General features: G+C 44.9%; 1 protein-coding gene across 1 annotated transcript in view; it reads right to left on the bottom strand.

Annotated features, from left to right (window-relative positions):
• The window catches only part of PLEKHG1 (pleckstrin homology and RhoGEF domain containing G1), a 179,519-nt gene that overhangs the window by 66,491 nt on the left and 86,192 nt on the right, over window positions 1-26,836 (bottom strand). The window contains exon 3 of the mRNA XM_030316589.1: window positions 2,348-2,448. Within this exon, the coding sequence (XP_030172449.1) occupies window positions 2,348-2,448 (101 nt within the window). The remainder of the gene's footprint in view (window positions 1-2,347; window positions 2,449-26,836) is intronic.

Genomic DNA, 26,836 nt, shown 5'->3' with positions numbered 1-26,836 from the left:
TTGTTGCCTGGGCGGGGGCGGGGCTACGCTTCTTTCTTACCTTTCTTTAAATTAGGAGACGTTGGAAGCTTTAAACTCTGGGGAGTAAAAACCCTTTCTGGACTACACTGCAATGTCCCGGACCATGGCTGGAAACGCAGGGCTCCGCTCTGGCAAGAGGGAATATGGCTAAGTGCCTGGGGTTTGGGGTCAGAGGAGCCCAGATGAGGCATAGAAAGTGATAGTGCTCATAAAACTCTTTGGCCTCTGGCATGAAGAAGGCACTAGAAAAACAGTCATAACCATCAGCTCACAGCCAAACCACCAGAAGGCGCAGGCCAGGCGCCTCCCAGCGTCTATGCTTCCACCCGCGCCCCAGGTTACGGAGCTACTGCTAGGTTCTGGAAGGAGAGGCCACTCAGGGGCTCACAGGATTGACCATCACTTTACCATCATTTACCATTTACCAGCTAACATTTACCATTGTGGCGAGTGACGGTTAAATGGGAGCCTGCCTGAACACCGATGCGTTGCTAATGAACATGCACGCTCTAAATTCCCTAATTCAAGTTCCTGATGACCTTTCTCTCTTTTCTTAAATATTTTTTTAATGCTTGTTTATTTTTGAGAGAGAGAGGCAGAGAGAGAGACACAGAGAGTGACAGAGACACACAGAATCCAAAGCTGGCTCCAGGCTCTGAGCTGTCAGCACAGAGCCCGACGTGGGGCTTTAAGTCCGACGCTTAACTGACTGAGCCACCCAGGCGTCCCTCTCTATTTTCTTATTACCGTATTTATTTTATGTCGAAGGTTTTCCCCAGCCACGGCTGCACGCTTCAAACATCGGAGAATCTGTCCAAAATTTCTGATGCCCTGGCCCCACCCCAAACCAACTCATTAGAATTTCTGGGGTGGGATCGATCATATCTTTTTTTTTTTAAACCTTCCCAGTTGATTCCAGTGTGTAGTTCAAGTTGAGAACCCCTATCATGGAACATGCAGACTGGTTTTCAAAGTCTCCTGGGTCCAATTAGGAAGAGGCTTCAACACTTGCAGTTTTTACATCCGGGGCTTTCAAAATTAAAGGAGCTGTTGATGCAATTCAAGACGCATGTCTCCCAGAGAGGCCGTGCTCGGGCTGGGTGTCAGGGATTCGGAGGGAGCAAAGGAGATGTGGGTCCCGCCTCCAAGGTGTCACATGTACCAATTTCATTAAGCAAAGTGGGGTAAGATTTATAGTTTGCGTTACGGTGGAGTCACACGATGGCAGGGCGCTGTCGAATTTCGTAGTGGGATTTTAACAAATTCGACATCATCCCGGTTGATGTTTTTGGTGCTTCCTCTGTGCTACCATTGAGCTGGGCACTTTTGGTATATGAATGCACTGAAGCTTCACAATAACCTTACGAGACACCTATACTTACTGTTTCCATTCATTCGTTCCACAAACGTTTGTATGTCGCCTGTACGCCAGGCACTGTCGAGGTACAAGGGCAGTAAGGAAACAGATCCCTGTCCTTGGGGGAGTGGGCGTGGCGAGGAAAGAAACAACAGATGTCAACCCAAAGTCAGTTACAGGGTATGTCGGAATTCGATAAATGCCAGGAGAAAAAGAGCAGTTGAGGGGAGTGTGTGTGTGTGTGTGTGTGTGTCCGGCAAGCTTCATGGAGAAAGGAAGACACGGGTACAGCCTTGGAGGGAGGGAGTTATTCTACTCCATCGAAAGACTCACCCAAAGATACCTACATGGCTCAGCTGAGATGCAAACCCAGACATGTTGGAAACCAGAGTCTATAATCTTAACCTGCCTACTTCCTGGCAGAAGTTTCACAACATACAACACTAACCAATTTGCCTGTCCCAGCCCCTTCAGCAAATTTTCTAAGCTCAGCGTCTTTTATGTAGTCGGTCCTCAATACGTGTTTGAACTAATCATTAAAATGTAAATTATTAAGTAATTTGAATTCATATATGTTGTGACCTAAAGTAGTTGTGTGTTTACGGTGTCCTCCCCACGCCCTAGGCAGAAGACAACTTCTAGAAAATCCAGGGGAGGTGGGGTGCTGTAGACTAAGCACGCGCACGCTTCTGGATGCCCCGTTTCTGTTGTGTTGTAGAAGAAAGATGTCACTCCTCCGTCAGGGCAAACAGGTCTCTTCTCCGAGTCAGGAGGGTGGAGTGGGATGGAATATTAAATGGGAGACTCATCTAGAACAAGGATGCTTCTAGCTAGAAGGCTTCATCACATGATGGCACACAAAACTGTATGACGTCGAATCAAGGATTACAGGTAAAGTTTTCTTAGGCTGCATTCACGTGAAAGTCATCATATTCTCGTGTGAGAACAATCATTTGAGTATGAACTTACCTATTGAAGTGGTAGATATCCTGTATGTTTCCAAAGAGGGCTGATCTTTCTTCTGTCCCCAGCGGAAGTTTTGTTTGGTCCCTGATGCAGTCAAGGTAATCCTGGGAAATCAATGACAAGGATGTCTTAAACATTCCTGTCCTTCTCCAAGCCACCTTTAGTTATGCAGGACAAATCTTTCATATCAGTTTCAAGTAATTATTATGCTAATGTGCTCATTAATTGTACTGTGTCTCGTTTATTAATGATGACAGTACTTACCTATTTATAGAACAGGGAGTTTGGACAAGAAGAAGGAGTATGCCACACAATAGTCTATATACCCCCCAAACGTATTAGAGCCTCCCTAGAAGGATAATATAATGATCTTCGTTTCTCAGAATGTCAGAGTTTTGGCATAACAACACCGTCTTCTGTTTCCTTGACTGATGTATATGATAAAAAGATACTCAAATTCATATAGTAGAAAGCCAGAAATGCAGATCTTAACACTTCTCATCACAAGATAAAAAATTTGTAACTGTGTGGTGATGGCTGTTAACTGAACTCAATGTGGTGATCATTTCACAGAATATATGTGTATCAAATCATTATGTTTTACACCTTAAACCAATGCAGTGTTCTGTGTGAATTATATCTCCATAAACTGGGGGGGAAAGAGTTGTTTAAACATAACCTTTAAATCGGGAAGCTATCGGTTGTTAAAGGGCAGAACCAAATCCTTCCTCAAATACCAATTTCCAAAAAACCCAAAATTCTCTTTTTATTGTAATAAGCACATAACTCACTTATGCTATCTAGTAGCCTATGTTAATGAGCCATGGAAAGCTTTGAAATGATTTTACATCTTTTGACAACAGTACCAGCTCCCAAGCAGAGCTAATGTGGGTTCAAATCCACAGTGGGTTAAGTGTGTGTGGCTTAGAAGCTTGGAGCTGCTGAGAGAAGGCTGTTTTCTGCCCCGGGTGTGAGAGTTCATAACTGAGTGTTCCCCCTTCCCCAGCAATGCTTGAAAAAAGAACTCTGTAGGAGGCAAGAAAACAATAAAGAAAAAAGTGAAAACAGCTGAAATAACGTAAAATAGAAAATAAATACAATCCCCTGCCCTGGGCTGCACGATGTACCGTGGCCCTCGACCAAACGTCACACGGTGTTCTGCAGCATGTGGAGAAAGGGACCCTGTGAGAATCCCAGGCCACGGCCACATTCCAACGTCCAGTCGCAAACACAATAGCATTTAGGTGTGATCAGCCAAAGGAGAAACGAAATTTAAGAACCATCAGATAATTCTTCCTTCTCCCTTTTCATCAGGCCCATTCATTCTCTCATGCTCTTCACGTTCCTCAAAGGAAAACCAGGCAGGGCCTCACCATAAACTTTCTCAGGAGCCCATTTCCCAGAATGCATCCTAACTTACCATTCTGGTTCTTCAATACTAAAATCGCTGGCATGCACGAACCATTGTTTACTCATTTATCTTTTTAATTTCAATCCAAGTTAGCCAACATATAGTGTAATAATGATTACAGGAATAGACTTTAGTGTCCCATCACTTACACACAGCACCCAGTGCTGATCCCAATAAGTGTCCTCTTTAATGCCCATCGCCCATTTAGCCCATCCCCCAATGACACCCCTCCAGCAACCCTGTTTGCTCTCTGTATTTAAAAGTCTCTTATGGTTTGTCTCCCTCTGTTTTTATATTATTTTTGCTTCCCTTCCCCTATGTTCATCTGTTCTGTATCTTAAATTCCACATCTAAGTGAAATCACATGACATCTGTCTTTCTCTGATTGACTTACTTCGCTTAGCATGATATAGACTATCTCCATTGTTGCAAATGGCAAGATTTCATTCTTTTTGATCGCCAAGAAATATTCCATTATATCTATGTGTGTGTGTACACACACACACACACACACACACACACCACATCCTCTTTATCCATTCATTAGTTAATGAACGTTTGGGCTCTTTTCCATACTTTGGTTATTGTCAATAGTGCTGTTATAAACATCAGGGTGCATGTGCCCTCTCGAAACAGCACTCCTGTGTCCTTTGAATAAATATCTAGTAATGCAATTGCTGGGTCGGAGGGTGGTTCTATTTTTAATTTTTGAGGAATCTCCACACTGTTTTCCAGAGTGGCTACACCAGTTTGCATTCCCACCAGTAATGCAAAAGGCTGAACCAATGTTTCTAAACATTTTTTCTCTTTTAAGCTTTGTGGTAACATCTTTTCTTCTGAAGACAGTGGCCATCTCAAGAAGAAATTTAAATTCACAGGGTTTTAGTGTCTCTGGCACCCAAAACCCACAACAGCAAGACATAGCCTCCTTCCTTTCATGCCCAAATAAGAAATGCTAAAGATAGCTAGAAGTGAAATAAGTACCTTTTGAACAACATGTAAACCTAACCTACACTTGTGCAAAAAAATAAATGTATTCAATGATGCTTACATAAAATTACAAGTGGTACAAAAAGATGGGCTAATATTTACTTGCACTGAATGCTTATATTTGATAGTTGTTTAAAACGTTGATCAACATTTTATTTACTTATCTTTTTTTTTTAATAGGCTTCACACCCAGCGTGGAGCCCAATGTGGGGCTTGAACTCATGACCCTGAGATCAAGGCCTGAGCTGAGATCAAGAGTTGGAGGTTTAACCAACTGAGTCACCCAGGCACTCCTGATAACATTCTATTCTATTCTGTTCTATTCCGTTCTATTCTATTCTATTCTATTCACCTTTATTTATTTTGGAGAGAGACAGAGACAGAGTATGAGCAGGGGAGGGGCAGAGACAGAGGGAGACACAGAATCCAAAGCAGGCTCCAGGCTCTGAGCTGGCAGCACAGAGCCCCCTGTGGGGCTTGAACTCACGGACCGCGAGATCATGACCTGAGCCAAAGTCAGACGCTCAACCGACTGAGCCACCCAGGTGCCCCATCATTTTAAAAGGACATATCAAGTGCGGAATTAAGAAGGTAAAACATAAGGTTATAGATGGGCATGAAATTAAACAGAAAGATAAGGATAGGCATGATCCACACAAATAGCGGGATAAAGGCTAGGGCAGAAATGACATATGCGGGTGCCAAATTGACCTCGCTGGCTGCCATGGGCTTTAAAGGAGAAAATAATCCTTTTTCTCACTTCAGGTGAAGAGCTTGCTCATTTGCAGAAACCTGATACTAAATTCTTCACGTGAGGGAGAGATGGAGTTAAGGGGCTTGAAGAATTTCAGCTGGGGTTAGAAACAAAGAACCATGGCTGGCTTCCAACAGAGGATGGCCCCTCTCCAAATGAAGGAGTTTCTAAACCCCCCAGTTCGTGGTAGGGAAACTAGAATGTCAAAGCTGCTCGTTTGTTGAAATTGTTGAGAAAACAGATCGTTAGGAGTCCCAATTTTTGTAGGTCACTCTAGAAAACGGATCAAAGTCATAGGGCCACAACTCGTTCCCCCCACTGATCATAATTAAGCCTTTTAAATAGGATACTTTAACCCTAAACCAGTTACTGGAAACGACCGTAGCATGCACTGCATTAGCAGCTGTAATCATCTCAAGCCAAAATGAGAGGTTCGAAGCTCGGTGATAATAACAGTTGGTTCAGTGCTCAAATGACAGAGCAAAGACACCAATGAAATTTATTAGAGCCTGTCACACTGCTTATTAATTTTATTGGCTTGATGTCAGCACTTACGGCTACCCTACAGTTAACAACGAAGGATCAATTTAAAACTTTTGCATTGAAAACGATTATTCTCCAAAAAGATCAAAGAATTCACTCCACTTGGGAGAGGGACAAGGTGGGGAGATACACACAAAAAAAGAGCTTGCCACTAGTTGGAAAAATGTTCTATTACGCCATTTTAAATTTAGCCTCAGGTATTTATTTTCTAATCAGTTTATGGCCTCAGGATCTCCTTGAGATTTGTACACGGGTGTCCTCCTTGCGGTAACTTTTTCATCCCCTGTAACGTCCGGTACTGAAAACACCCAAGTAAAGACTAACTCAGTGCTATTTTACATTTATTTATTTTTGTAAGACAGAGAAAGACGGAGCACAACTGGCGGAGGGGCAGAGAGAGAAGGAGACGGAGAATCCGAAGCAGGCTCCAGGCTCTGAGCTGTCAGCACACAGCCCGACGCGGGGCTCGAACCCACAAACCGTGAGATCGTGACGTGAGCCGAAGTCGGACGCTTCACCGACTGAGCCACCCAGGCGCCCCTCTATTTTCAGTGCCATAAATGGCAAAGGAGACTGTTTGCAAAGTGGTACCCGAACTACAAGATAGGTGCAGAAGTTGAGAGTAAGCAGGTGGAAACTTCCAATATTTTGAGGGAATGAGATCTGTTGAATCTAACGATAAATTCGGGCTTATATTTTGCATGTCTGATTTCTTCTATTTTGTTTTTCTAGCGATTTACTTCTTACTGTATTTTACAGAAGAATCAGCGTGTGACTGACTGGAAGAAAACACGCACGCACGCACACACATACACATACATCCCTGTTCCTCGGCACAGGCAGAGGAGCCCTGGTCTAGGCAGTCCCCCAGCAGAGACGGTGCAGAAATGGACAGAGTTCAAATTCCAATTTAAACTCAAGTGCAGTGTCCTTGGCAGTTTGCCTTATTTCTCTACGACGCTTATAGAATTCAATTAATGTCCCTGCCCCATTTCCCTTCTTCCTCTAAAATAACATTTAAAAATGTTTTAAAATGATAACCTGTTTACCATAATAAAGATAAACCACAAGAGGGAAAGGACTTAGAACTATAAAGTCTCACCACACTCTACATCCTTTCTACTCCCTTCCGCCTCCTCTCTTGGGGAGAGTCCATTGTAGAAACACAACAAAAAGGTTCCATTCCGAAGTCCTCTTGCTGACATTTCAAAGTTCGACCTAGTGGGTTTATAGTTGGCTCTTTTTGGTTGGTTTTTCTGTTTTTAGAACTTTCAAATTCCAAGTCCTTTCATGTAACTCGTATGTGAGACTTTTGGGTCTTTATTTTGAAGGAAGCATTTTTTTTTTCTTTTCTCCAACCCCTCCACCTTTTCTAGAAAGTAGTCATCTGTTTATCCCCAAATCTGCCCTCCAAATGCCATGTATTACATTGGGATGCCATTGACGCCACAGTAAGTTACAAAAACTTACACTTGCATATCAATTTACAGTTTAAAAGCATTCACATTCATTCCTACAACCCCGCCACCCCCCCCCCCCGCACCTTTTATTGAGGACCTAAGACTGTGTGCCGAGTTCTGTTTTACAAGCTAAGAATTAAAAAAATGAATAAAACATGATGCCTACCCCCAAGGAGTTCCCCGTGTGGTTGAAAGACCAGTGTAAACAAACAAGTACAATACAGTGTTGAGGCTGCATGGCTGATAAATATTCAGTATGGTGGACAGAGGGGGCAGAGAAAAAGTGCTCAATTCCAGGGCGGAGAGAGGCTCTCTACCAGAGGAAGTGTGCGTGGAACTGAATCTTTAAGGAGAACCAGCATTCTGGATGTAGAGAAAGGGAGACAGCATCCAGGAAGGTAGAAAAGTGCAAACAGAGGCCTCAGGCTACTGAAAGGAGCTGACCTGGGCCAAGACGGCAGGGCCTGTGCACAGGCACACAGACCCTGGGGGTGAGCTGCGGTGTGAGGACAGGCGGATCATGGAGAATCTTCCATGCTCTGTAGGTGGTGGCCACCACGGAAGGATGTAGGGACACCGCAGACCATCCCAGCCTCAGTGAAGAAAACAGAACAGAAGGTGTGAAACGGGGGTGGGGAGGCCGGTTAGACCAGCAGAGCAGCGCAGGTGAACCCGGACCAGGCCCTCAGAGGCAGGGTCTACAGAGAGGAACGCCATCTAACCGGCGTGAAGGACAGAAAGGAGCCGGTCAAGGGTGAGAGTCACAGTGTGTGAGGGACACTGTTGGCTCTCAGGATGTAGGGGGCCCACGGAGGTCACCCCAAGATGGGTCACTTTGGCAGAAGGTCTATTTTGAGTTAAAAAGCAATCAAAACCCAGCAAATTCAGGAAAAGCTCTTTAACCTCCCCCCTCAAATGCCTAAAGAGAATTGAGAGAGAGGACCTGCTCCAGAAAGAGGGCTATCACCATAGATAACCACATTATGATATGAGCCACCTAAGGCAGACAGGGAGGGACCTAAGCAAGGCCACTCCGAGCAAAGTCCTCTGGTCCCATTGTTTCCGAGGGGCCCAGCAAACATTTGTTTACCAAACATTTACTTTTTTTCCATCTTCCTGTAAGTTGCATTCCTTCCTCTGAAGGCCCCGACCTTTGCCCCCTTCGCCTTAGTTCCGGATGACTTTATCTATCTATCTATCTATCTATCTATCTATCTATCTATCTATCTATCTATATGTTGCCCGTCTTTGGAATTCCCATGTCTGTCCGTACGTACGCTGTTAAATTGGATTTTGTCCTGTTAAATCTATCTCAGGTCAACCTGATTCTTAGCCTGGCTGGAAGGACCTCGAAGGGGCCGGGATTTCTTGCTCCCCAACGAGGAGGAGGAGGGAGTCCGAGCTTCTCTCTCCGCTCACTTTCCACGCTGAAGAGAAGGAGCTCTGTTCTCCTCCCCCGCAGCAGGACATTTCTCTTATCCTCTGTTGCGGGCAGTGAATGAAAAGGCAGGAAGGCGGAGCTGGGATGCTCCCTCTGGCAACAGCACCCACCGGCCCTCACCCTTCCTTCTGCCTCTCTTGGCCTGGAAGCTGGTGAGGTAAAAGTAAGCCAGGGCCGCTCCTGCTGGCCGAGCCTGCAGAAGCCTCAGCTTGGCTCTAGGCCTTGTTGGCCGGCTGGTACCCGCGGTACCGGACCGCCTCACAGCCAGAAAGATCACTGACAAACACCTCTGGGGATCTGCGATGAAGAGGAGACAGATCTTTTGGCCTCACTCCTCTAGACAGGAGACCTCCACGCGGCTCTGGCTTGCTCATCTTGTCTTCTTAGGGTCAAAGCTCTGAGGAGACCTATGGGGGTTTTACTTTCCAGCCATTGTCCTCTGCACAAATAGAGCCCCCAGGGAACATCACCGTGGTCACGACCGGTTCAGCATCGCCGGCCTGGCCCAAGTCCCGGATGCACTTTCTCGCCCCGTTCCCGGGAGCCCTGAAGAGAAGAGGGTGGTGGGCTGGGGGCAAAGACAGGGCGTCAATCGGTTTGGGATGTGTGAAGGCACATGTCGCTGTAGGATCTCCAAGGAGGGGTTTGGCAGGCTCCGGATCTGGGGAGAAAAACAGCGGTTGGCTCAGAAAGCTCCACGGGGAGCTAGAAGCTGTGCAAAGGCTGTGCAGCTTGGGGCTCGGGCTGAGGCAGCGCTGACAGAACAGAGAGGCCAAGGTCGTCTCCGGTGCTCCAGCGTCCACGGCCACGGCCAGCGCCCACCCACAAAAAAGCAGCTTCCAAGTAGCTCGGTGTTGGCCACCTGCAGCCTCGGTAAGGGGGGAGCAGGCCATGGCACCTCCAAGAAGTCTCCTGTGGCGGTGACAACAGCGAAGAGCCCTTGCAAAGGAAGTGGTAACAGTAAGCGAAGAGCTGCGAGGCCACGGGCAGCACAGGACGCTGGGGCTCCCGCCCATGAGACCGCACCCCTGAGCGGGAGCAGCGGTGGGGGGCGCTTTGGAGGGGGTCTGTCTTGGAGCAGAGAGCCTGGCAAGCCCTCCTCTTCCGGACAGTCTTGGGGGAAACTGAGAGAGGATGACAGATTCCCGGGTGCAGTGACTAGAGAGAGCCGCGGCCTGCTCTGGAAGTGGCTAGCGGGACTGTGAATTTTGACCCGGGAAGAGATGTGGGACCGGGGAGGACTGACCGGTTGATCCGTCCACCCGTGCACCCACCCACGCACGCACCCACGCACCCCATGCGCGCACTCATCGCAGATGCTTCCGTGAACGGGTTGGTGGTAGGTGTAGGGAAGGGGAAGCCGAGCATGAGAACCAGGTCAAGGGCCAAGATAAGCGGTGGGGGGGGGGGGGGGGGGGGGGAAGATAAGCCCCTCGCCTGGGAGGTCCGGGCTGGGAACACTGTCTTTCTGAGTAGAGCAGGGAGTGGCCACATGGGTCAGCTTCATTTCTTGGCTAGAAAAAATTCCAGTGAGCCAGAGAATACAGAGTAAAAAGTTCCCTCTCCCTCCGCAGGGCCCCTCCCTCTCCCCAGATGTCATTCTCCAGAGGTACCTCTGGTTGGTGACCTGGTATGCATGCTTCTGGGCTATGTTCCAGGGCAGTGACATTTGTCAAAAATGAGATCTATGCTCGGTTCACAACTTCTCTCCCCCCACTCAATGTATATAAATACACAGGCTTCCTATATGTCAGGATAGTTCTTTGTCATTCTTTACAGTGACTGCGTTGTATTCCCTTCAATAGTTTCATTATAATGTACACAACTAAGAGTTTTGGGGGCCACATCCTATGTGCGAGTTTCTGCATTAAGGGGGGACATCAAGAAACAAGTAAGATGTGACCCTGTACTCTAGGTGCCCACAAGAAGAGTACAGGAGAAAGGCATGCGAAAGAAAGAAGTCAGAGTATGACAATGTGTTATAAAAATTATTTACAAAATGCGGTGGGAGGATAGGACACATTTTCAAACAAAAGAAACCCTTTCTCTTTCTTCCAAATAAGCCACTAATCAGGGTTTATAGTAAAATCTCCCTCTGTAGCCTGCAGATAAAGTTTCAGGAGTTAATCTTCCAGTTAATCTCTTTTCTCTGATTTCTCTGCCCACATCCATGGGGGGGAAGGGGGGAGGAGGGTACAGCTAACGAAACGGGAGGCGGGGGTCTCCGGCCACTTCATCAAGCTGGAAACAAAGCTCTTATTGTGGGAGCAGTGTTCTCCTTGAGTCTGTATAACGTTGCCTCCACACCGCGGAAAAGTGCGCAGAAAATGCCATATATCATCATGGCGACAAACTCTGCCAACCTTGTTGGGGGTCGGGAAGGAGGGGGGGCGGAGGGGGGAAGACAGGGAGGATGGATAGAGGGGAGCAGAAGGGGGAGAAGAGAAGAGGGAAGAAAAAGGGGAGTAGAAAGCACAAGAGGGAAAAGAAGACGAGGAGAGAAAGAGGGAAGAATAAGAGAAGAAGACGAGGAAGACGTACACCCCATGTGCACGCACCGCAAGGGGGTTGGGTGGGGGGGGGGAGCAAAGGGGGAAGAGTTAAAAGCAGCATCTGTTGCTGGTAGGAGATCAGTTCTCATCCAGTCTTCCTAACTGATGGTATAGAAGCTGATCTTAACTGGTGGTATGTAAAAGTCAGAATTAATGGCTCTGAGACATTTGAGTAAAAGGATCATAAACAAACAAACAAACAAACAAACAAATAAATAAAACTGGGAGCTTTCAGCCTCATTTACCTAGTATAATACTTTCAATACATAAAGCATCAGTAAAAAATGTCAGGAATGGCCTTCTTGCTAAGCTGTGACAAATGATACAGCCTGTTCAGTCCCCTCCAGTGTTTCCCCTCTTCCTCCTAAGAGAAGGGGAGCAGGGAGGTGGGACAGCCAGCCCTAGACAGGGGGAGGAGTGGCAGGTCTTCCCAGAAAGAGAAACTTGGTCTGGGCAGACAGGAATTCTATTAAAAACAGAAATGCTGAGTAGAAAGAGAAATAGATCTCTGCTTGAAGACAACTGGGTATATTTGGTTTTCTCCAAACAAAAACTGGGTATATTTGGTTTTCTCCAAAGGCTTTAAGCAGAAAACACAAATGAACTGGCAGCCTATAGTAACTGAATCAGAAGAAACAGGATTAGCATTAATATATTAAAGTTCTTCAAGCAACTGGACGCCCATCTTTTCCTATGCTTCTGGCAAACCATTATGGAAATCAGTTGTCTTTTTTTTTTTTTTTTACTTCATATTGACATCCAGAGGAAGATTTGATGTATATAAACGCAAATAAATTTTAAAAATTCATGATAATTAAAAAGAATTTGGTGCAAATATAGTACTACAATTAATCTCTTAGCTTACCAAGTTAGAACGGAAAAGTTCTTACGAGAGTCCCTTCTGTAACAAAAACATGGCAGGAAACTTAATTTTCTATTGCTTTGTTAAATATTTATTTTAAAAACTGTGTTTAGTGTTTTCAAATTACATTGACAGCATTCTCATATGTAAAAGCTCTTCTTAAAATAGGGGACAGGGACACATGCTGATTTCGAAGTCCCGCTCGCACTGAGATATCTTTCCATACTTATTTGAAACCCACATTGCTTTTTTTTCTGTACTCTTTAATCCCATCGTCATTTCTAACAACCAAAAAAGAATAAAGCATTTCTGGGATAATCTAAGTGCTCACCGAATATGCATGAATGTAAAGTATGTTTAAAATCTTCACAATGGGCAACCAGAGAATTTGCCAGAACCATCTGGAGTAAAGCACAGCACCAGCATCCCAGTGGATGCTGATGAGATAGGAAAGACAGGTTTATTAAACACTTCCTCCGGAAGGAGTTCCCCCATCCCCCCCACCCCCGGGTCACCTTACTTTTCTCCAACTCTCTTTTTACGTCTTCCTTCTCATTGGGTTAACTTTATACAGCATCATTATTATTATTATTATTTGCCATTTTATTTTCATCACTGAGACAAACTCTGCCAACTTTGCTGAGGCTGGGGGGAGAGGGGGGAACAGAGACAGGGTGAAAGAGGGGGATAATGAGGAGAGGGGGACAGAAGGGGGAAAAGAGAAGAGGGAAGAAAAAGGGGACTGACGTTTTCCCTGAGTCTATATAACGTCGCCCCCACAGCGTGCAGAACCATGCTGAAAACGCAATATAGTTCTCCGGGTCCAAGCCAGGGAAGGAAGCAGACAGATACAATTAGATGTGGCTATAATCCTTAAGGAGGAAAACAGCAAAGGGATGTGATGTCCTGGCAGAGCTTTAAGTACCTGAAAATGAGAACTGATTCATCTCAATTATAATCACGGTACTGCTGGTATAATTTGAAACACGGTAATTAAGGAAAATTAAATAAAGCCCAAAGGATTTTGTATATGGGCAAGAGAATAAAATAAAAGATCAGTAAAATAAATGTACGTTATTAGATCATCTGAAGTTTAACACCTCCTCACTGCTATTTACTACGATCAGTAGTCTTACGTTTATGTTCATTGCTACGCGCGGAGCTCACTGCTTTACGTGCATTGTCTTATTTAACCTTCACGGCAACCCCAGGAGGGGGGCCCGATTATTAGTCCCATTTTACTAGAAGTTTAGAAAATTTCAATTGTTTCCCAAGGTCCCACAGACAGTGAGCGACTCAGTCACATTCAAACTAGGATCAGCTGACTTACAGCCTGGGCAGTTGGAAACCCAGCACTACTGTTTCCAAGGCTTTCGTCCTTAATGCAGTCTCTTTAAACAGTGGGCGATGTTTGCTGTTGACTTCTTCTGGGGACTTGATGTGGTTTTGATTAGGTTTGAGGTAGGAGCCCACCAAAGACAACAACTCTCATTGACTTGGCGCCTACCGCGTTCCGGGATCGTCAGCACACTGTATCTGAATCAGTCTCAGTCCATTTACACGTCAAGCCTCCCTCCTTCATGTGCTCGTCAACACATCCCGCACATGCTCTTCCAGCAGCCGAGCACGCTGGCTTTCAACCGTCTGGCATCTGACTTCCAACGCTGGCTCGCGCCTTCCTGTCTCATTCGGTTCACGAGTTCTCTTTCTTCCCTCTCAACTTGCGCCTGGCTTTCTACTCCTGCAAAACGTCCCCCCTTCCCTTTTCAGGCACAGGTCATTTCATTCCTCTTTATGCCCTGACTCTTCCGTAGCTCCCCCACAGGAACACTCTCCTCTACAAAACGGTCATGTGAGCCCTCACAAATGAATTCTTCCAGGCCTCCCAGTACCATGCTACTCTTAAGTACATTAAACAAACTTTACATGATGGGGAGCCTAGAAAGCAGAGCACTGGAAAACTATAGGACTGGTTGGGGCACCTGGGTGGCTCTGTCGATTAAGCATCTGACTTCAGCTCAGGTCGTGGTCTCACAGCTCGCGGGTTTGAGCCTCACACATCAGGCTCTCTGCTGTCAGCACAGAGCCTGCTTTGGATCCTCTGTCTCCCCACCTCCCTTGCTCCTCCCTCTCTCTCTCAAAAATAAACATTAAAAAAAAAAAAAAACAGATACACAGTTTTGCCACATACACAGCACAGGTCACCGTATGCATAACCTAATCATATGTTAGACAATAATGAACTATATGACTTATTTAATGAGTTGGAACACTTTCTAGTCTCTTTTACTGAGACAGGAACTATACTAGAGGTGATTCTCATAGCAACTGATCTGTATACAGTAGGTACTCAAGTAGCATTCACTTGATAGAGAAGAAACAAAGCCTAGGAGACAGAAAACCTAGTGTTGTTTGTGCTAATTTGCTTGGAGCTCTAACCCTGAAACAGTTTCCACTAGGCCTCAAGGCTGGAGCTACCTGGGCAATATCAAGTACTGAGAGGAAAAAGCTGGAAGACCTTAACTCAATGTCCCATCTACTGAGCCACACAGTTTAATAATGACCTCAGGGTCAAGCTGTTCTATTTGAAAACCGCAGTGCAGTGAGGCTGTGTATGTTAAAATAAAGAATCTACACATGGACTGATCTCTGTATGGGCAGTTTTTCAATGCGGATGAAGGTGATTACACTTTGGTGGCATTAGGTAATCCGCTGCTAAATATGGAGATGCCTATAGGCTAAACCCTTCCGTCCATTGTACCCAAAACAATGAGTGGCCCTAAGGACATATATTACTGCTTCTCTGGCTATACTCTTGTTGACCTCATCACGGTAAAATCTGAACCAGAAGTTACTTATTGACACAGAAACAGCTATGGGCTTGGAGATGTGCAGGGGGGCAGAGGGTAAAAAGGGGGTGCAGGTGGGCCACCATGACGGGACATTCCTCAGAAACCTGACTTTCTCAGGCCTCCTGAATGGGGTACATCCGGAGATTTCCTTCTGTCATACTGGAGGCCTGGTCTCCATTCGTGCCCACAGAGTGACATGTGTGATGTAGGGAAAACTGTTCTCCTCTCCTACATCTAAGGCACACTGTCCATGGGCATGGCCATCTTGCTACTTAGAACTGAGAAGGAGGGAGGGAGACAGATCTTGTAGGATGAGATTTCCATAAGTGAACTTCCAAGAGATTGTATGGAATGAATTTCTACAGCAGCACTTTCACAGTCTGAACAGAGGTACGCTATGTGTTTTTTCTTGTAACAGATGCAGTTTCCATCTGCTGCAAACCTGCTTTCCCAAGAAGCAGATTTATAGGAGGACAGAGCAAGACGTGGGCGAAAGGGCAGAAGTTCCCTCGAAGGCCTCAGCTCCGGGGCTGCCTCTGGGTGTGGCCTCAGCTCCGGGGCTGCCTCTGGGTGCAGTGCGGTGGAAAGTGCAGGAACCACAAGCACGGGCAGCCTGGAGCTGGGAGCTGTACCTTGGATGGTTATTGGCCTTGTTGAGACCCCACCGCCTCAGCTTTGAGTAGGGGTAATGCGACAACGCAGGCCTTGGGGGTTAAACGATGAGGCCCATTCAGGGCGCCCAGCACGTGCGGCTGATGTATGGCCTTCCGTGTGCCCGCTTCCTCCTCAAGGAACTACCTTCACAGCTAAATTATAATAAAAACTGCCGCCGTCTTTCTCTGCCACAGGTATTCACAGTGCCACAGGAAGGCTGACGTCCTTGAGCAGCTTGCTATTAACCATCCTTTTTGGGACAGGGTCTGAAGATTGTTACGGGAGACGTATGCATACAAAGACCCCGGCCCTCTCGCTAAGCCCGCCTGGACAAGAAATCCTGCCTCTCCCACCTGTCTTGAAATTGATCCCTCCTCTCTCCCATCCCTGCCTTGGTCTTGGTTACCTTCCACGTGCCTACTGCATGGACATCCTAACCAATCCCTCCATGGGGCCCTCACCTCTGCAACTTTTGAGAATGAAGCCAATGCGGTCTTTCTAGAACTCAAATTTGATGTCTGCTTCCTGCATAAAATGACTTCCCGTAGCCTTCTGCATAGAGGGAGGTCCTTCAAGGCCTGCACCCCCCGCCTACCTTTCAACATTTATTTATTTTTGGGACAGAGAGAGACAGAGCATGAGCGGGGGAGGGGCAGAGAGAGAGGGAGACACAGCATCGGAAACAGGCTCCAGGCTCTGAGCCATCAGCCCAAAGCCCGACGCGGGGCTCGAACTCACGGACCGCGAGATCGTGACCTGGCTGAAGTCGGACGCTTAACCGACTGCGCCACCCAGGCGCCCCCCCCCCCCCCCCGCCTACCTTTCTAGACTCTTTTATCCACTCTCCTGTGTTCCCCTCCTTCCCTTACCCCCAACACACAGGCATTCACTCCCGGTACTTTCAGGAATGCCCTCTGTCTGCTGGCTTCACTGTCTTTGCACACTCTATTTTCACTAGCAAGATGGCCCCTCCTAGTGTCAATCCCAGGCTAAGATTCTTCCCAAGAATCCTGTTCTATCCTTTCTACCTCTTGGGGGTCAGATGCTCTACTGAACATCCGCATTTATAATTCCACGATAAAAGAGGAGTGAGTCCTCAACAGACAGGCCGGTCAGAATGCCTTTGTAGTTCCTGCTTTCCCTCAAAACTGCTGTCAACAATTCGCAGGTGTGACCCCCTAGCTTTCCCAGCCCTGAAGGTTTGCGGAATGAGGGCGGTGAATTCTCTAGACCAAGTCTCTCTGTTAACCAGGCAAAGCCAAGCCGGGAAGGCAAGGGTTAAGGAGCCAGGCTGCACTCAAACTCCCTAAGGCTGAAGTTGTATTGAATTGTAACCCAACCCGGCATTCCTCTTCTGCCCCCTCCCCTCCCTTTGTCCCCGGCCGGCGATTTTTACCACGCAACCTCTTGAAGAGGCAATTCGTTTTCAACTCTCTCCCCACCCACCCAACTCCCCGCTAAGCACAAGAAAAGAAACGCTCCCCTCATCAAAAGTAGATTAACTCACACCCCTTTCTCTATCTGCATTTGCATGGGGAACACCCTTTACCAGGCTACAAACAGACCCCTGGGTTGCGTGATTTATCCACCGCTTTATGGAAAGCCAGACAAAGGCCGTGTCTTTTCAGCAATTCTGTTATTTGCAGGCTGCCGCTCCGGGCCAGGGCTGGGGCGCCCCTCCCGACTCATCTCCCACTTAAAGCTTCTGAAAGGTTAACAGCATAACTTGAAGCCCCATTCTAAAAGTGAAGGAACACTTGTACCATTTCTTGTGGATCCAAAGAGGAAAAGAAAAGGTTAGGAGAAAATATTTTCAAGTGCAGTCTAAAGGAATGGCTTGTTCTGTCTCTTACACACACACACACACACACACACACACACACACACACACACACACACACTGCACAATGCCCTTTAGGCAGCTTGCAGAGAAAATTGAGGAGTAATTTCGCCTCAATGTGATTTTGATTTTGCTATTTGCCATTCAAGAAACCACAGATGTAGGCTGCAGCCTCTTTCTTTCAGGGGCCTACTTTAGGGAAGAAGGGTATCGAGCACAAGAATCAGTATGGATTCTTTTCTATTCGTTTAACAAAACAAGACTCTTAATATTTGGAACAAGCATTCCATTTTGCTTTGGGTTGCACAGATGCTCGAAATTTCTCATCATATCTCTATCATTTGCTTAATGCGTCCCCTCACAGAGTAAGGATGACAGCATTTTTCACGAAGTGTTATCTCACCGTTGTGAATGGATCCGTTGTTGTCCAAGAATCTTAAGTATTAAAAGTTAATGGCAATTAATGAAATTCTGACATGTGCTCCAGCATGGATGAAACCTGGAAACATGCTAAGGGAAACAAATCAGACGCAGAAAGACGGACGTGGTTTAAATTCATAGCCAGAAAGTAGACTGGAGGTCACCAGGGGCCGGGGGCAGGGGCAAATGGGGAGTTATTGCTGAATGGATCCAGAATTTCTGTCTGGAGTGATCAGAAAGTTCTAGAAATGAGTAGCGGTAATGATGGCACATTATGAATGTGCTTAATGCCGTTGAATTGCACACTTAAAAATGGCTCACGTGGTAAATTTCATGTTATGGATATTTTGCAGCAGCGGAAAACACTGAAAAAGTCAATTATTCTAATCAGAAAATCACTTTGTTTACGAAGGCCAGGCATCAGATGATATAGTTTAGATGCTCTAACAAACATAAGGAAAATTTTTTCTTGCTATTCAGGCACACTACTAAAGACCCTGGTTATGCCCTGATTCACAAGTGAAATTCACCAGGGTCACGGAGGTGAGTTCTAGGTGGCCTTACATTAGTCCGTCTACTAAGGAGTTCTTTCCTCTGGCGCCTTAGTGCTGTCGCATCCACCCCACCCCTCCCTTTGCTGTGGGTGAGGAGACCAAATAATTAAGCTTATTTTAAACATGTAGGGTAAATAGGCTCTTAGTGAGAGTTTGGAGCCTCTCCTGGGGTAAAGACACAGGAGTTACTGTTTGGCGTTTGAAATAATCTATTTTGGCTGCTCAAAGGACTTACTTATTTCCTGGTTACATTCTTGAGAGCTGAGGCTGGAAGAGATGAGATCTCCAGTCATCTTTAGATTTCAGCTTTTTGAATTAGATTCATTTATAGAGGATGAAGCTGAGGTCAGGCTGGTGGGTCACCCATGGGTGCACAGCTACAGACCCAGGGCCCAGGCCGACCTTCTGGCCGTGTTACATGGATCTCGGTTTGACCTAGCTCAAGCCAAGATTCTGAGAATAATTTCCTTCCACCGTTGCAGCCCTTTATATTGGAAATGAATCCCAGCTACCTGTAGGTATGTCAGGTAAACTACAAACCGCACCAAGATATAACCTTTTTCTTTTTTTTTGACCTATCCTTTTTAGGTTGCACTAAAGTTAGATTTTTGGAAATAACCTCTTAACATAGATTACCAAACACAACAATCGATGACACTTCAAAACCTACCCGAAATGATTGGCTTTACCAAATAATACCAATTATATTAGTAATCACATAATAATAACTCTCACTTGAATGCTTACTATGTGTCTATCATTGTGCTAAGCATTTTGCATGGAAAGCCTTATTTTCACAACAACCCTATTATTCCCATTTCACAGGTGAAAAACCAGATGTAGAAAAGTTCAGTAACTTGTCCGAGATCACACAGGAAAGTGGAAGAGTCAGGATTTGGATTCAGTTCTCAGATTTTAGCTTCTCATCATTGTGTTGTCTTTCACAGGGGATTGGGTGGGGGGAGTGGTAATTTGTGCTGTCTTTAAATGTTGAGCTTTCCCTTCGTAACAATGGACAAAAAATGCCTTTAGGACTGTGGACCTCAACATCCATTGCTGTTTAGAATCTGGAGAGCTTTAGGAAAACCGAGGCCATCTCCAGGAAAATGGATTTCAATAGCCCAGGGTGTCGCTTGGGACAAGAAAAGTAACCCCTCCGCAGGTGATACAAAGTGCAACCTCTACTTTAGAAAATTCCCTATTTTTAAGCTGCTCCTCCTAACTAGATTTCCTACGTGATAGCTTTTAATTGCTCAAATAATAGCCCCTTTGAACCTGTTTATGAGGCTTACTATCCTTGGTCTAAATCTAGGTGATGACCACTTAATTGCGCATTCCTCATAAGGTATCTTTATTATGTTTTACTTTTTCTTATTTTTTTTTTTTTTAATTTTTTTTTTTCAACGTTTATTTATTTTTGGGACAGAGAGAGACAGAGCATGAACGGGGGAGGGGCAGAGAGAGAGGGAGACACAGAATCGGAAACAGGCTCCAGGCTCCGAGCCATCAGCCCAGAGCCCGACGCGGGGCTCGAACTCCCGGACCGCGAGATCGTGACCTGGCTGAAGTCGGATGCTTAACCGACTGCGCCACCCAGGCGCCCCTTTTCTTATTTTTAAAGTAGGAGTTTTCGTCTGGTGAATCTTCTTACTAAAAGTAGTTTTTGAACATTCCAGATAAGTCGGAATATTAAGGAAATTTACACATTTAACCAGTAACCTGCTTTACCTGATTTTTTTATTTTTTATCTTTTTTTCCAAACTAGGACAGAAACTTCAAAGCGTGCTCCTGCTTCAGAATGGGAGTCGGGGAAAAAAGCGTTCCAGAGAACCAACCAGACTATTATCACATGTGGACTAGACCAGACACACACTCTGGTCTTGGAGGAGACCCTCCAAAGCCTACCTGTATCTGTGCTGGGGGAAGAGGGCAATTTCACAGGTTACTTTAGGCTTGTCCCAAGAAGTTGCCAAGGAGGTGACTCTAACTGTGGCCACGTCCCCTCTGTGTCACCCCTCTGGTCAAGCCTAAACTATGTGGTGGCTAGACACAGAAGGTGCAAACTTCTCACACATGTCCAGGTCAATTTTGCCCCGGCCAGTGGCCGAGATAGAGGAAACTGGGCAATAAAAGTGACAGGTTTCCAGAAACGAATCGACAAGAGTGTGTGAATGTGAGAACTCTCCTTAACTGGCATATAGGGGGCACCCAATACATCTGGGTTTTTTTCCAGTTGTTGCTAAATGGAATGGCTGGGAGACAGGACCCGGATGCAGTCCTGGCTCTTCCAAAACTTAGCATCAGGGCCTGGGTTTGAAGAGCTATCAGCTGTTGAGGGTTTGCGTGGTCCCAGCACTGCGCCAGGCGTCTTACAGGCATGCCTCATGTGATCTGCACAATGTCCCAGGAAGTACGCGATATGCTTTCATTTTAACATGAAGAGACTGCAGGTTACGGAAGTTCAGTAAGGGCTTGAGATCAAAGGTAGTGACAGCGAGGGATTTCCATCCAGCTGGAGAAATCACTTGCTTCTCTGAATCTCCATTTCCTCAACTATAAAAATGATGGGGTAGACCTAGATAATTCATTCAGCAGGTTTTTACAGATGGCCTAGTAAGTGTCAGATACGGGGAGGGTTAGGAATAGAAAACTTACCAACTCACCTCAACTCTTGCAGAATCTGTAGTCAGACCTCACAGAGTTATCTTCTCTGTAATTTTCTCTGTAATTTGGTGTGATTTTACTTAATCAAAAATCCCACACATTTGAAAACAGTCTAAGGGTCATCAGCAGATGGGTGATAAATGAAATGTCTATATAGACTATTATGTAACAAAAATGGAAGAAAATTCTGGCACATACTATGAATAATAAAGATAAACCTTGAAGATATGATGCTAAATGAGATAAACAGTCACAGAGGGACCAATACTGTATGGTCCACTTATATGGGTACCTAGAGTGTCAAATTCATGGAGACAGAAAAGAGAATGGCAGTTGCCTGAGGCTGAGAGATGGGGGAATGGGGAGTTACTGTTGAAGGGGTACACAGTTTCAGTTGACAGGAAGGTTCTAGAGATGGATGGTGGTGATAGTTGCACAACAATGTAAATGTGCTCAATGCCATTGAACTCTACACTTAAAATGGTGAAAATGCTACATTTTAGGTATATGTTACCACGATTCCAAAAAGAGATTAAAAAAATTCTGTGAGAGGGGCACCTGAGTGGCTGAGTCGGGTAAGCGTCCGACTCTTGATTTCAGCTCAGGTCATGATCTTGTGGTTCGGGAGATCGAGCCCCGCATCAGGCTCTGACGTGCAGACAGTGCAGAGCCTGCTTGAGATTCTCTCTCCCTCTCCCTCTGCCCCTCCTCTGCTTGGGCTCACTCTCGCTCTCTCTCGCCCCGCCCTTCTCCTGCTCAGAATAAATAAATTAACTTAAAAAAAATTCCACGAGTGCTACTGTGCAGAACAATGCTTATACCCCATAAGTGGCAGAGTAGTCTTGGTGGACAAAGGAGAAAGCCAAAACGTGAATGACCGGAAAACGGTTAACTAAGTTATGCAGGCTGACAAGTTGTACATCGGCCCAAGCTACCTCTTCCTTTTCTAGGTATTTAAAAGAGGGTTCCACTAGGCGTTAGGCTTATCTCATGATCCAGGTAAATTCTTCTATGTGATTAGTTTCACAAGGTGCAAGCATCTTGGGACGACATTTCTGGCTGTGGTCGACTTCTCTCAAGTGAAGCTTGGTTTGTGGAGAACATCATTTCCCGAATTCTATAATTTTCTACCCACTCACTATAACTGAATATTCAAGATGGCACACATCCAAAAGGCAGCCTGATTCCAACCCAACTGAACAGGAACTGTTTTAGCAAATCTTCAATAGAATTTTGCCCACAGGCGGTCTTTGAAATATATGAGCACTTCTTCAGCAGACCAGTAATAATAGCTACTCAATCACTTGAGTTAACTCAAGTTTTTGAAATGCCTTTTCATTAACAATCAAAATGTTGCCTCAAATGAAAAGCCTAATAGGATGGGAAGGGACTTTTCGGTTGCAGGTATTTCTAAGTGCTTGGTCATGCAGAAGAAATGAAAGCACTCGGTTATGTCTGTGAAAAGGATAGTTTCTATTTTCTTCCCCTCCCCGCCAATTACATTGTAAGGCTGTACTTTCCTTTATTATGTTGTCTAGCTGTATCTGCGAGTGTAGGTGGAAAATATCATCTAATGTTAACATCAGAAATACGCTAATATTTACCCCTCAAATCTCCTTGGTGTACTAAGAGTTTCATCAACACCAACTGCTATAGTCTATGCAAGAACATTTGACCAAATTGTGCAAATCCTTTCAGTAAAAGAAAAAGTTCCTCCAACTATTTGTGGTTATAAGTAATCACGTTTGTTGGGTTGAGATTAGGGTTAAAAAAAAAATCTATTTTAGTTTCCAGAAACATGAATGAACTCTCAAACTGCTAAGAGAAGCCGAAATTCTTTCAAACCATTTTTTCTTGAAAGGTGGAAACAAAAAGAGCCTTAAGGATATTTGTCTTGGTTTTTATTAGTCTCATTTAAGATAAATGGAAGACCGTGTTTTTTGACAACAGGAATACTGTTCTTGCTCTGAGCTAAGGGGTGGGGAGGCTTACTTGTAACAGGTCATAATAATTCAAAGAATAAGTACAGTCAGTTCTGCTATAACATTTATTTTAAACATGAATTTGTTCCCACATGATTAATATACAAGGGAACAATTTGAACTTAATTCAAATATCCTAACTTTGCCTTGGCTTATGCAGGATCTCATCCGTAAGAAACACTAGGTGGATGCAGAAAATTGTCCCCAGTTCCAGAGAGCAGCACAGGAAGACAAAAACACGTGCGCTCACCTCGAATGCCTACCAGAGAACTCAGTCCACCTGCACGCATAGTATGTGCCACACTCATCCGTGTCGGGTGACTTCAAAAGAATCCCTTGGGGCACCTGGGCGCCTCAGTCGGTTAAGCGTCCGACTTCGGCTCAGGTCATGGTCTCGAGTGTTGTGACTTTGAGCCCCGCGTCGGGCTCTGGGCTGACAGCTCAGAGCCTGGAGTCTGCTTCGGATTCTGTGTCTCCTTCTCTCTCTGCCCCTCCCTCACTTGTGCTCTCTCTCAAAAATAAATAAATGTAAAAAAAAAAAAAAATAAATAAATATTAAAAATATTTTTCAAAATAACCCCTAAACTGCAATCCTGTAGATGGTTTCCTATTTTTTCTCTTTCCTCTTAGCCTATCTTGTATTTTCCCTCTCTGTTCTTGGTTCTTTTTCCTCTTTTATTGTTCTTTTTTCTGACTCTTTCTCTCCTGCTCCCTTTCTCTCTTCCTCTCGTATAGAGGGTGGCAGGTGTAGCAACCAGGGGGCTTCCATGAGCAACTTCAAGGTCAGGTTTACTAAGCAGGCATGTATTTCTTAACCATTGAACAAGTCTAAGTCTCTGTCTTCATTTTTCTCAGATTCCAATCTTTTTTTTAATGTATCACTGATGACGTTTTTGAGTGTTGTGCTCAAAACTCATTTTTCCTATAAGCCCTATTTCCCCCACCCCCGTGATTTTGCACAGTGAGCGATTTTTAGGAATACGCATGTCATGTGTCGCGTTATGGCAGTAAAAGGAGTGGACTCTGGAGTGAAACTGGGTTTCAGTTTCAGCTCTACCGCTATCTATGTGGCCTCGGATAACTAACTTTACCCTTCGTCCATTTAATATTCTTGCGCTAAAACAGGGGTATTATACTAATACCCACGTGATGGGGCTGTGAGCAAGGATGGGGCTTAAGCCAGTGCTTGATATGTGGTAAGTACTCAAATATTACTCGCTGTTAGTGTTTATTTTTTAGCGCTTTTGTTGTTGTTATCCAGGCACATATTTAGAAAATTGACAAGTGTTAGGGTGCCTGGGTATCTCAGTCATTGAGTATCTGGCTTCGGCTCAGGTCATGATCTCATGGTCCTTGAGTTCAAGTCCCATATTGGGTGAACATGAACGAGCCCTACTTTGGGTAAAACACGAGCCCCACTTCTCTCTCTCTCTCTCTCTCTGCCCCTTGCTCACTTGTGCTCTCTCTCTCTTTCTCTCTCTCTCTCAAAAAAAAAAAAAAATTTACAAGTGTTAGATACATAGTATGTTTACAGCCGTTGGGAACCAGTGAGGTCACAAAGCTTAAGATGTCACATTGGTGATGTCACGGTCTACCATGCTCCCAGGTGAATCTGATCAATATAGATATTTTAAATAATGTTCCTAAGTTTTGACTCAAGATCTAACCATAAAGAGGAGAACTGGTAGCAGGAAGTACACACGAGCTCTGGGGAACGGCCAACAGCTGCTTTTGTGTAGCAACTCCGCAAACTTTGACTCACTTTGCTTTTATAAAATGCCGTCCACCTTGAACAGTTTCACTGTTAATACCTTCTGACTGATCACTAATGAACAGCACCTTCAAAATGGGCAAACTCATTAGGACTCGGAAAAAGTGACAACTCAGGTCTCGGTCTTCCCTCCCACGTTAAATTACAATGAGTTGAACAGATGAATGCTCAAAATCACCATATTGAAACTGAGGAGGACACAAATAAATGGAAAGGGATTCCACGCCCATGGATTGGAAGAATTAGTATCGCTAAAATGTCCATATTACCTAAAGCCATCTAGAGATTCGCGGCAATCCCTATCAAATGTCAGTGGCATTTTTCAGAGAACAAATGATTCTAAAATGGGTATGGGACCACAAAGGAGCCCAAATAGCCAAGTCAATCTTGAGAAAGAAAAATAAAAAGCCAGAGGTGTCACAAGGCCTGATTTCAAACCATATTACAAAATGACTGTAATCAAAACAGTATAGTATGGTAATCAAAACAGTCCGTAGACCCATGGGACAGAATACGGAACCCAGAAATAAAACCTACGTATCTATGGTTAATTAACTTACACAAAAGGAAGCAAGAATATATAATAGGGGAAAAGACAGCCTCTGCAACTGACACTGTGGGAAAGAGTAGATAACCACATGCAAAAGAATGAAACAAGACCACCTTCTTATACCATATACAACAATTAGCTCAAAATGGATTAAAGACCTGAATGTAAGACTTAGAAGAAAACATAAATGATAAGCTCCTTGACATCAGTCTCGGTAATTTTTTTTTAAATCTGTCCCTTGAGATAAGGGCAACAAAAGCAAAAAAATGCAATAAAATAAAAACACAAAACAAACACAAAAACAAAACCAAATGGAACCACATCAGACTAAAAAGCTTCTGGAAAGCAAAAGCAACCATTAACATAATGAAAAGGCAATGTACTGCGTGGGACAAATATTTGCAAAGGATATATCTAATAAGGGGTTAATATCGAAATATATAAGGAACTCATACAACTCAATAACACAGAGCCAAACAATCTGATAAAGAAATGGGCAGAGGATCTGAACAGACACATTTCAAAGAAGACATCCAGATGGCCAACAGGCACATGAAAAGATGCTCAACGTCACTAATCATCAGGGAAATGCAGATCAAAACCTCAATGAAGTATCACCCCATACTGGTCAGAATGGCTATTATCAAAAAGACAAGAAATAACAAGCATTGGCAAGGGTGTGGATAAAAGGGAACTCTCACACACAATGAGAACGCAAATTGGTGCAGCCGCGGTGGAAACCAGTATGGAGCTTCCCCCCCAAATTACAAATAGAACTACCATATGATCCAGCAATTCCGCTCCTAGGTATCTATCCAAAGAAAATGAAGACACTATTTGGTAAGATACCTACACCACATTTATTGCAGCATTATTCACAATAGCCAAGATATGGAAACAACTGAACGACCACTGATAAATGAACGAGTGAAGAAGTGGTATACATGCGCAATGAAACACTACTCAGCCACGAAAGAAGAGTGAGGTCTTGCCATTGGCGGACCTTGAGGGTATTAGACTACGTGAAATATGTCGGTCGGAGAAAGACAAATACCGTATGATGTCACTTTTACAAGTGGAATCTAAAAAAACAAACCAAACCAAACCAAATCGGACCAAGACTCACAGATACAGAGAACAGAGTGGTGGTTGCCAGAGGGGATGGGGTTCGGGGTGGGGTGCGAAATGGGTG

This window comes from Lynx canadensis, chromosome B2 (genome assembly GCF_007474595.2).
Source record: "Lynx canadensis isolate LIC74 chromosome B2, mLynCan4.pri.v2, whole genome shotgun sequence".
Taxonomy (NCBI): Eukaryota; Metazoa; Chordata; class Mammalia; order Carnivora; family Felidae; genus Lynx; species Lynx canadensis.
This window is presented reverse-complemented; position numbering and strand designations above follow the sequence as displayed.